At 42.3% G+C, this 12,100-nt stretch overlaps 1 protein-coding gene across 1 annotated transcript in view; it reads right to left on the bottom strand.

Annotated features, from left to right (window-relative positions):
- Positions 1–12,100, bottom strand: part of pdzd2 (PDZ domain containing 2) — a gene marked incomplete at its 5' end in the record, with an annotated part of 118,753 nt that overhangs the window by 43,667 nt on the left and 62,986 nt on the right. The window contains 7 exons of the mRNA XM_084055970.1: positions 420–537; positions 1,161–1,416; positions 2,408–2,481; positions 3,217–3,331; positions 4,231–4,350; positions 6,348–6,496; positions 7,076–7,181. Coding sequence (XP_083912096.1) covers positions 420–537; positions 1,161–1,416; positions 2,408–2,481; positions 3,217–3,331; positions 4,231–4,350; positions 6,348–6,496; positions 7,076–7,181 — 938 coding nt within the window. The remainder of the gene's footprint in view (positions 1–419; positions 538–1,160; positions 1,417–2,407; positions 2,482–3,216; positions 3,332–4,230; positions 4,351–6,347; positions 6,497–7,075; positions 7,182–12,100) is intronic.

Genomic DNA, 12,100 nt, shown 5'->3' with positions numbered 1-12,100 from the left:
TATTGTTTAAACCAGTGGTTCTTAAAACATCTTCATGTCAAATTAAAATGTATTTGTCCACAGACCCCTCCCCATCTGCAAAATAATTGTGCCAGGGAAAATGTTTCAAAAATGTTCCAAAATTGCCTTCTTTTTTGAAAATAGCAGATCTACAAGCTCACAACGCGGCGCATCGCGAGGCGTTTTTTCCAAATAGCCGTAGCCTATAGTCGCTTCTTTTGGGTTTTCATAGACCTGGTTGTTTTTTTCTCTCGCAGAATTTGGCAACATGGATATCGGCCAATAATTTCCATATATGCATCCCTGATTGGAACACATAGTTCTTTTTTTCTCCATTTCCTGAAAAGTAACGGTTTTGGACGTACAAGGTTTCCATCCCGACAGTGACGAATGAGGTTTTTCCCCCCGCCATCGTATACCTGAGTCTGCTGTCCATCTTGGCCACAGAGCCCGGGGCCAGGCTGTGGATGTAGATGCCAGGGGCCGAGTTCTCCAAGGTCAGACAGCATGCTCCGATGCCTAGTCCTACACCAGGCTCTAGAAGCAACAACGACAAACACCATGCATAATTATGATAGTAAGATGTCTTTGGCTATTCAAAAAAAAATAGCAGATCTGCAATTGTTTTTTTAAGTAATCGCGAAAATGTGAATATATACGTTTTTTAAAGCGTACATTTTTTAACTCAATATTTTGTTCCAGGGACCCCCAGAAGCAAAGATTCGAGTTAAAAATGCATATATTCAATGATTTGCACACATTTTCACGATTTCTTTTCAAAAACAGCAGATCTGCCAGCTCATAGCGCGGCTATGAGCTGGCAGATCTGCTATTTTTGAAAGAAAATCGAAAACTTTCAACATGTTTCAAAAAGGTTAAAAAATATCAGATCTACAAGTGCAAACTTGTAGATCTGCTATTTATGAGAACCGTATGTCGCTATATAAATAATAAAGCTAAAATCTAAAATGATAAAGATGCTTCCCCGGTTTGAATGTGTTAAACACATTTCTTTTTCTCTCTCTATTTTTTTCATAATGTGTGCATTAAGCACTTGTTTCTGCTCCGCAACGTAAGTTGCCAGACCTGCTATTTTCCAGTATGTGACACTGGTGACGCGACAGAGTATATAAACCAGCCGTCTGTATGCTGGAACAGACCTTTGTTGAGGGTGACCTCCATGATGATGCGGTCCTTGGGTCCGGGCCCCGGGGGGCCGGCGGGGGGGGCCTTACGGACCCCGTCGGCCTCGTCCGCTCCTCCCGAGGAGGAGGGGGGGACGGGCGTGGCCCCCCCGCTGGCGTTGGAGTTGGGCGAGCTGGAGCGGCTCAGCAGGGTGGGGGTGGGGCAGGGCGTGAGGCTGGGGCTGCGCAGGCGCGTGCGGACGGTCAGCGTGACCACGCCCTTCTTCAGTTGCTGTGGGGGGGGGGGCGGAGCAGAGAGATGCTTTTATCCCACGTCTGAGAGGCAACGCATACCTTTGTTTTGGTTTTGGTTTCTCTACTTCTTAAACTGTTCCTCTTCTTCCTAAACTGTTTCTCTACTTCCTTAACTATGTGTCTATTTCCTAAACGGTTTGTCTACTACCTAAACTATTTGTCTTCGTCCTAAACTATGTCTCTACTTCCTAAACGGTTTGTCTACTTCCTAAACGGTTTGTCTACTTCCTAAACGGTTTGTCTACTTCCTTAAACGGTTTGTCTACTTCCTTAAACGGTTTGTCTACTTCCTAAACGGTTTGTCTACTTCCTAAACGGTTTGTCTACTTCCTAAACTGTTTGTCTACTTCCTTAAACTGTTTGTCTACTTCCTAAACTGGTTTGTCTACTTCCTAAAACGGTTTGTCTACTTCCTTAAACGGTTCGTCTACTTCCTTAAACGGTTCGTCTACTTCCTCAAACGGTTTGTCTACTTCCTAAACGGTTTGTCTACTTCCTAAACGGTTTGGCTACTTCCTAAACTATGTGTCTTCTTCCAAAATGGTTTCTCTACTTCTTAACAGTTTCCTTTCTTCCTAAATGGTTTCTCTACTTCCTAATAATCTTTTTCCAAAACTGCTTCTATACTTTCTAAAAGTGTGTGTGTGTGTGTGTGTGTGTGTGTGTGTGTGTGTGTGTGTGTGTGTGTGTGTCTGTGTGTGTGTGTGTGTGCGTGTGCGTGTGTGTGCGCGTGTGCGTGCGTGCGTGTGTGTGATATCACTGAGACGTTTCTCTTGGCCAAAAGCCTCCTGACACGTAGTTGAGAAATATAGTGAGCTACGTTCCTGGCTGATGCTGATACAGGGTCACAGCGTGTCTGCTGGCTCATGGCTTTGTTTGGCCTCGCCAGCTGTGTGTGTGTGTGTGTGTGTGTGTGTGTGTGTGTGTGTGTGTGTGTGTGTGTGTGTGTGTGTGTGTGTGTGTGTTACCTTGAAGGTGTGTATGGCCTGCTGGTGTGTGAGGCCTTGGAGGGACTCGCCGTTTACTTCCAGAATTTCATCTCCTGCAAGGAGATAAATAGACAGAGAGACTAGTTAACTCATTCGGTGCCAATGGCGTGTTTGACGTGTTTTGTTTTTTTCACACAGAACCAGGAGATAACGTGATCCCAATATGTACTGCTCCATTCACTTCCTGGTTAAAGTATTTGGGAAATCGCCTGTATCTCGGCTCCTGTGTTATTTGTGGCGAGACATGCTATTTTCAACGGCGTATAACAAGCAAACGGGAGGTCGCAATGATTTTTTTCTTCTTCACGGAAGCACAGTGAAACCCCTCCGTGATTAGCAACCATCAGGGGATCCATCACACTGGAGATAAATATTCTGTGACTACTTGAAAAGGTAAGAAAATTTAAAAAAATCGCTGGCACTATGGGCAATTCTTTTTTTTATTTACTTGCCACTGAATGAGTAAAGGAATACATCACCCAAAAAAATCATGTAGGTGTTTTAGTTTTCTTCCTGAGCCAATAATTCAATATTTACGGTATGTAAAATAATAATGTTAACTCTAAAACAACTCTCACAGTGTAATCACTGAGAGGCCAACTGATGATGTCAAGATTGGTCTCCTGATAACTAGTCAAATATTGGATTATAAGCTCAGGAATGCAACAAAAACAAAACACAACAAAATCTCCATGAATTCAAGGCTCCATGGGGTGAGTAATTGAAAGGAAAAAAAGCCATTGTTTGGGTGAACTACTTGTTTAGCGTTAACATGAACTAGTCCTTACCCTCCTTCAGTCTTCCGTCGGCTGCAGCCGCTCCATTGGGGAAGATCGTTTTGACAAAGATTCCCATCCGTCCGCGCGCCGAGTCCTGTCCTCCAACAATACTGAAGCCCAGGCCCTGAGGATAATGTATGTTAGATCACATTTAACCCATTAAGACTGCTATATCTGCTATTTTTGAAAAACTGTGAAAATCTACGGGTCCATTTGGTTCCATTTGTACACTCTCAGAGTTATGGGGGTCCTTGCAAACAAAACATTTGAGAACCACTGGCACTAGTGGTATGACAATGGTACAGTGTCAATGAAGAACACTTGAAATTGAGACTGACATTCAGTAATTGGGCCTTATGATCAAAATAAGAACATAACAATGGTGTGTAAAAACAAGATATAATATTTGCCACGGACAGATTTGTCCATGTACGGCAGTGGTGGAAAGTAACTAAGTAAATGTACTTAAGTACTGTACTTAAGTTCAATTTTGAGGTACTTTTACTTTACTGGAGTATTTCCAATTTGTTATACTTTTACTTCTCAGAGGCAAATATTGTACTTTTACTCCACTACAATTATTTGAAAACTTTAGTTACTAGTTACTTTGTAGATTTCGATTATTATTACAAAACATACATTAACCACTTCAGCCCTATATACATTTCGGCCATTTGAAAATAGCCAATCTACAAGCTCACAATGCGTCGCGGCGCGACGCATTGTGAGCTTGTAGATTGGCTATTTTCAAAAGATTTGTATAAAATGTGTACATAATTAAACATGTGAAATGGGGACATTCTGCATAGTGAGTACTTTCTACTTTTGGTACGTGAAGTACATTTTCATACCAATACTTTTGTACTTTTACTCAAGTCAACGTTTAATTCCGGACTTTTACATTGCAGTATTGATACTTTTACATGTGAATACTTGTCCCACCACTGGTGTACGGACACATGGTCATGGATGACCCCTTGGTAAAAGTACTGGGTATCCCTTGCAGATCAAAGCGTGGCTCACCTTGCCCTGGCCTTTCATCAGCACGATGTTGGAGATAATGGACGGCTGGGCCAGTCGCCATGGAGACTCCACTTGAACCGTGCTCAGGGAGCGGGCCGACTTCTTAACGATCTGATATTCCTAACCGACAGAGAGGAGGAAGGGTTATTAGGCACTGTCACAGTCATTACTGTGGTCAGTGGTGGAAAGTAACTAAGTACATGTACTCAAATACTGTACTTAAGTTCAATTTTGAGGTATTTGTATTTTACTCGAGTATTTCCAATACTTTTACTTTTACTCCAATACATCTCAGAGGCAACTTTTGTACTTTTACTCCACTACAATTATTTGAAAACTTTCGTTACTAGTTACTTTGTAGATTTTGATTATTATAACAAAACACACATTAAACACTTCAGCCCTATATACATTTCGGCCATTTGAAAATAGCCGATCTACAAGCTCACAATGCGTCGCGATGCGACGCATTGTGAGCTTGTAGATCGGCTATTTTCAAAAGATGTGTAAACATCCGCAGCCTGTGAATGATTCAAGCACCACTGAAGAAGAGTACACCCAGAAATCACGTGATCACAACAACAAAAAAACGATCGTCTGCTTCCATGTTAAAGGATTCACAAAAAGTATTGTTTTCTCAGATTTCTAAGGGGTTTTCAAAAAACAAGCCACATTCAAACGGCCATAGCTCCGGAATGGAGGATCGCGGCCGGACCTCCCGTGCGTGTAGCGAGCCAATGTCCGTGAGGACCGCGATCACGGAGAATATTCCATGATTTTTTAAAGCTACAGTAAAATTGCCGTTTTTGCTGGCCGTAGACGGATGAATGAATTAAAGGACGACTTCACCCATTTTCAACCTATCTTCATATAATTGGTCCTCACTAATGCTCATGATAAAATGGTACCATTTTCTTCTACTCGGTCTGTGTCTCAGAGGAGAGCTGTGGACAGTTCAGAAACCGTCTACCAGTGACATCATCGATGAGGAATCCAAGCTAATAGAAACTGCAGGCTTTCTATTCCTGGAAAGTTGCAATGCAATAATAGAAGCCATTGTTCTCGCGTTAATACAAATCTAAATAATAAACTTGAAATCTTGTTGGAAAAAAAAGATCCTGCCTAATGATGATGTCACTGGTAGACGGTTTCTGGACTGTCCACAGCCCTCCTACGAGACACAGACCGAGTAGAAAAAAATTGTATCATTTTATCATGAGTATTAGTGAGGACCAATTATATGAAGATAGGTTGAAAATGGGTGAAGTCGTCCTTTAATACATTCCTGGCAGTGAATAAGTTAATTGAAAAAGTTGCAGGATATGACTTGAAGTGAAAATAAACTGTAACATAAAATGTAATCATGAAATAATAAAGTAATACAAGCTAAATGAAATTCTGAAAGAAAGTACCAACAAATATTTATGGACTAATGAGCCAAGGGAGCTCCTGCTTTGTTTTCCACTCACTGTCGGCCCGGAACGTTCTTGTCAAATGATTGCTGTTTGTCATTAACCCTTTAAGACCGGGAAAGCACCTGTCATTTCAGATTTTAACCACTTTCACCATTATCTTATACTTTGGCTATTGAAAAATAGCAAATCTACAAGCTCATAGCGCGGCATTTTTTGAACTTGTATATCTGCTATCTTTTTTTTTTTAATCGTGAAAGTTTATGCAAATCTTTGAATATAAATATTTTTAAAGCGAACATTTTTTACTCAAATCTTTGCTTATGGGGGGGTCCCTGGAACAACATATTTTGTGATGGGGCTCCGCGGCCAAATACATATCATTTTGGGGGTCCTTGACATGAAAGTTCGAGTGACCACTGATTATAGCAATATACGTTTTTTTTCAAAAAAACGTTAGGATTTAGAAGAGATTTGTAAAATCCCCAGAAGCAAAGATTTGAGTTAAAAAATGTTCGCTTAAAACGTTTTCTAAAAATAGCAGATCTACAAGCTCATAGCGCGGCACTCGGTGCCGCGCTATGAGCTTGTATATCTGCTATTTTTGAATAGCCAAATAAATCTGAAAATGACACTCAGATGCGTTCCCGGTCTTAATGGGTTCAGTGTCTCTTTGGAATAAACAGTCAAGAGTTGACGGCTGACCTGTCGTGCTCCAGATGTGTCCAGCTGTTGGGGCAGGGAGTGTTTGCGTCGGCCGTGCGGGGGCTTGTCCGCCGCGTCGGCGCCCGCGTCTCCGTTCTCCACCATCAGCTCGTCGTCCTCCCCCACCGACTCCAACCGACTGCCTCCGCCTGGAAGACACACAGTAGCTGACCTTCATCTGCTGTGACACAGACTGGCAGTCCAGTGGTCCCCAAACTGTGGGTCAGGAGGACCTCGAGGGGGGTCCCCACATGATTTTTTTTTGGTTTGGGGGGGGTTCCCAGATGACAGTCACTTTAAGGACCTTTTAAATATCTAAAATAATAATAATAACGATTTTTAAAAAAAAGACTGTTACTGCATCAAAAGTAATAAACAAACTATACTATAACAACTGTCAAATTGTTATAGAAAGAAATTGTCAAAAGATATATGAAAGAGGCAAACATTTTGAAAATAGCAGATCTACAAGCTTAGCGAAGCTATTTTCACAATATTTATCTGCGGAACCGAGTCAAACTAAATGTAATGCCAGGGTGGGGGGTTCAAATATGATTATTTTGGGGTGTCCCCAAGTTCAAATATGATTATTTTGGGGTGTCCCCAGTTGAAATATGATTATTTTGGGGTGTCCCCCAGTTCAAATATGATTATTTTGGGGTGTCCCCCAGTTCAAATATGATTATTTGGGTGTGGGGGGGGGTAAGTACATGGGGGTACATACGTACCTTGTGAGCGGGAGCGGTGCTTCATAGGGGTACATGGGGAGCGGCAGCAGCTTTTGGAGGCATCAGTCTTGCCTCCTCGGTCCTCCAGCTTGTCAAACTCTGTCATCTGTCAGGACACAATGAACGCACAGCGGTCACAGCCTCAACCAATCACTGAGGACTAACGCAATGCCTTTCAAAGTGGGGGCCAATTAGAAAGGAGGGGAAAATCATAGTAGAAACTAAGTGATTTATGGGGAAAAAAATGCAAAAGCGGAAAAATGGAGTTAGCTGGTTTGTGCCGGACAGCAAAGAATACACATACACTGTATCGTTTGAGATTGCTTGCCTATTATGACATGTCCGGAATAGGGCCACTGAGGTTGACGTGGATAATTGTGATGTAGTTTCCTCTAGGCCATGCGAGGGACAGAGCTATGCTGTGTAAACACTCCCAAATGACAGACCCAGTACTCATAGCCATCATGAGGAATGTCACACACTGATGGACGGGAGAGAGAGAGAGGGTCATGACCCACATATTATCACCTATGGTCATGAAGTGTGGGGTCACGGCCGAAAGAATAGGATTTACAGATACAAGCGGCCAAAATGAGTTTTCTCAGACGGGTGTCTGGCCTCTCCCTTAGAGATAGGGTGAGAAGTTCAGCAGTCCGCGAGAGTCTCAGAGTAGAGCCGTTGCTCCTTCACTTGGAAAGGAGCCAGTTAAGGTGGTTTGGGGCATCAAATGCCGATACGTATGTCCTCCTGAGCGTCTCCCTAGGGAGGTCCTCGGTGCACCTCCCACTGGGAGGAGACCCCCTGGCAGACCAAGGACCAGATAGGGGGGGATTATATCTCCGCCTCAGGAGCAGCTAATGTTGCCCGGGGAAAGGGACGCCTGGAGCTCTCTGCTGGAACCGTTGCCCCCACGTCCCAAATCCGGATAAGCAGAATATATATTGTATTTTTGTATTCTTATTTGTGGCTCTGTGTGTGCGTCTGTCTGTCTGTGCCCCCAAACCCTTCTGCCCGGTTCTCCTCAGTGGCTGGAGCAATTGATCTGCATTTGCACACAGCCATTGACCGTTACCATGTGCACGGAACACCGAAGCCCCGTTTTTCGCTTTTTCCCCAAATGTCAGCTGTTTATTAGCGTTTTTGTGTTCGCTGGCCCCCGCGTTGCCAGATCGTGTGCGTGAAACAAGCGCCGCTGTTCCCACATCCGTGAAACAAGCGGACCATCCGTGAAACAAGCGGAAACAAGCCATGACGCAGGCGTGGGTGAGCATATCCCCCTGACGGGTGTGGTCTAGTTTTTGTAATTTCAGTAATTTTTGTAATTTTTGTAATTTTTGTAATTTTTGTAATTTTTGTAAGTTTTTTTCACACCACTTTGACAGTCAGTTTTGCCAGAGATTGAACGCAGGCCTGATGCTTTGATCTGTCGCTTTATTTACATGCTGTGTACAAAGACACAGGCTGCCTCACACTCTCACTTTCATCTGAGTGTCCTCACACACGCACACAAGCGCACACACACGCACACGCACACACACGCACACGCACACACGCACACGCGCACACGCACACGCACACGCACACACACACACACACACACACACACACACACACACACACACACACACACACACACACAACACACACGCACACACGCACAGACGCACGGACGCACACACACAATAATCGTGATGCTGATTTGAAGTCGTGACGCCCATGTGTTGTGGACTGTGAGCGCACGTTTTGCCGTGGGATATGAGCAAAAGCCACTAGAATATCAACACCAATATTTATGATCCATCTGTGAAGTGTTTAATACGTGGTTATGTAACTGTGCGGAGCACTGACGGCTAACTGTCACAGCAGAGGAAACTTCTTGCATCAACTGGAAGCACTGAGTCTACGTGTCAAACTGAAAGAGAATATACTTTCTTTTACTGTCAGGCAGTGCATTTAACCCTGTAAGACCGGGAACACATCTGTGTAACCACTTTAACCCTCATCTTATACTTTTGCTATTCAAAAATAGCAGATCTATGAGCTTGTAGATCTGCTATGTGTGCAAATCTTTGAATATGTTTTAAAGCGAACATCTATAACTCAAATATTTGCTTCTGGGGGGTCCCTGGAACAACATATTTTGAGGGTCCGCGGCCAAATACGTATCATTTTGGGGGTCCTTGACATGAAAAAGTTTGAGAACCACTGATTATAGCAACATACATACGTTTCACTCAAAAAACTGTTAGGATTTAGAAGACATCTGTGCCGCGCTATGAGCTTGTAGATCAGCTATTTTTGAATAGCCAACGCATAATATAATGGTTAAAGTGGTTAAAATCTAAAATGACTAATGCTTTCTCTGTCTTAAAGGGTTAATGAACAATAAAGAAGGTAAATTCAATAATTAAGCACTTTTAACCAGGTGTCCCTATTTTGGGCTCGTCATTATAAGCAAACATTTCTAAAGAAAAACATGAACCTTTCTTTCCCAGCTTTTCAAAGATAGCAAAACCTATCTATGAGCTCACAACACGAAGAACGGCCATTTCCGCTACTTTTGTGCTATGCTGTCGTGCGACAAAGTATAAAATAGGTCATTAATTTATGGGACAAAATGTATAAAAAGTCAAAATATGGAGATGCAAGGTTGTATTTGGAACCAACCGGCCAAACCAAGAAGCCATGATGGATTTGAATAGGCTCTATGCACAGCAGCCATATTGGAAAGAAATTGGGCCTCTCCTTACTTCCTTCACAGGTGTTACCAATGATACTAATGAAGGCTCTGTTCCATTCTGGTCAGGGTGCTGATAACGTGCATGTTGGCTCACTAGAAACACTCCATTTTGGTTCCCAAATGGCCCCTTATGGTGGGTGTGTAACTCTGAGAGTGTACGAATGGAACCAAATGGACCCTTACGGGTCCATTTGGTTCCTTTTGTACACTCTCACAGTTATGGGGGTCCTTGAAAATAAGACAACCACTATGACACAATAAATGGAACAGAGCCTTAATTAGTGTCATTGGTAACACCTGTGAAGGAAGTAAGGAAGGGGCTCAATTCATTCCCAATATGGCTGCTGTGCATAGAGCCTATTAGAACCTTTGGGAGACAGGTACAGCAGAGCTTCTACACTCGTCTGACAACATTAACTCAACAGGAGAGAGTCTCTCTATCTCTCTCTCTGCTTTCTCTCACTCCATCGCTTCAGTTACCATTGGTGGAAAGTAAGTAACTAAGTGCATTTACTCAAATACTGATAGTTTTTTTTTTACCTCTATCTGTCTCGTCTATCTCGTCCATGTTTGTTCTCAGGCTATAGGATCTGTGGCTGCGGTCGTGGTCCCTTAGCCCAACGTTATGCGACCTAGCTTCAGGGCTACAGTACACCAGTGGTGGAAAAAGTATACTCACATTTTTCACTTAAGTGAAATACTTACTTACAAGTAAAAGTCTGGAATTCAAAATTTGCTTGAGTAAAAGTACAAAAATATTGGCATCAAAATACACTAAAAAGTAAAAGTACTAATGTTTGAAAATAGCCCATGTATAAAATAGGGCTAAAGTGGTATGTTTTATAATATAATCATTTATACCTGCAAAGTAACTAGTAACTAAAGTTTTAAAATAATTGTATTGGAGTAAAACTACAATATTTGCCTCTCAAATAGTAGAGTAGGAGTAAAAGCACTTTGAGCTGCATTTCATGTCAGGAAAGGTGCTATACAAATAAAGTTTATTATTACTATTACAAGTCCTGAAAACTGGAAATACTCAAGTAAAGTATAAAATACCTCAAAATCTTACATACTGTAGGTACAGTACTTGAGTAAATGTACTAGGATAAGGATAATTCCTTTTAACAGGTTGTTCATGAAAGTCCTTGCGGTCTTGTTTCCAATGAGAACCTGTGAGCAATTAGGGGTTAACAGTCTTGCTCAGGGACAAATTTCAATTCATCGACACATATGCTGACCTGGCCTGGAATCGAACCTGGGGCAACCAGAGCCTCTGGCTCCCTAGGGCTCACTAACCATTCAGCAATGGCCGCCCCTAACTAGTTACTTTCCACCACTGCAGTATACACACAGACAGCTGGCTCAACGCTACAACGTCAGAAAGGACTTTGATTTAGTGTCCACAAAAAGCGTTTTATGTAGGATCACTATAGGCTCTATGCACAGCAGCCATTATTTGAAGCTATTGTGAAGAAATTCACAGGTGTTGCCAATGATACTAATGAAGGCTCTGTTCCATTCTGGTCAAACAGAGTCAGGGTTGCTGATAGTGTGCATGTTGGCTCACTGGAAACAATTTGCTACACCAGTGGGTCTAAAGTTGGGGTCCAGCCGTCCAGGGACCCTCATGGTTCCTTGAGGGGCTTCCAAATGGCCCCTTACGGATTTGTAACTCTGAGAGTGTACAAATGGAACCAAACGGACCCGTTTGGTTCCATTTGTACACTCTCAGAGTTATGGGGGTCGTGGAACACTGTGCTAGACTAAATGGAACAGAGCCTTCATTAGTATCATTGGTAACACCTGTGAAGGAAGTAGGGGTGTCACGATTCACTTACCTCACGATTCGATTCAAAATCGATTCCTAGGGTGCCGATTCGATTAAAATTGCGATTCTGCGATTAATTGATATTCGATTCGATTCTGCGATTTATTGCGATTTTCTAGGGTGCCGATTCGATTAAAATTGCGATTCTGCGATTTATTGCGATTTTCTAGGGTGCCGATTCGATTAAAATTGCGATTCTGCGATTAATTGATATTCGATTCTGCGATTTATTGCGATTTTATTAAAAAAGTAAAAAAAAAAAAATAAAAAAAAAAAATATTTAAAAAAAAAAAAAATTTAAAAAATCGATTTTAATATTTTGAATCGATTTTTAAAATCGTGGCATTAAGAATCGCGATTTATTCATGAATCGATTTTTTTTGACAGGCCTAGAAGGAAGTGATAATATGGCTGCTGTGCATAGAGCCTATTCTCGCACAGACCGTTTATTGAC

The sequence above is a fragment of the Gymnoscopelus microlampas genome (assembly GCF_963454915.1).
Source record: "Gymnoscopelus microlampas genome assembly, chromosome: 4".
NCBI classification, from domain to species: Eukaryota; Metazoa; Chordata; class Actinopteri; order Myctophiformes; family Myctophidae; genus Gymnoscopelus; species Gymnoscopelus microlampas.
Note: the sequence above shows the minus strand (reverse complement) of the source record. Positions and strands in the feature narration are given on the sequence as shown.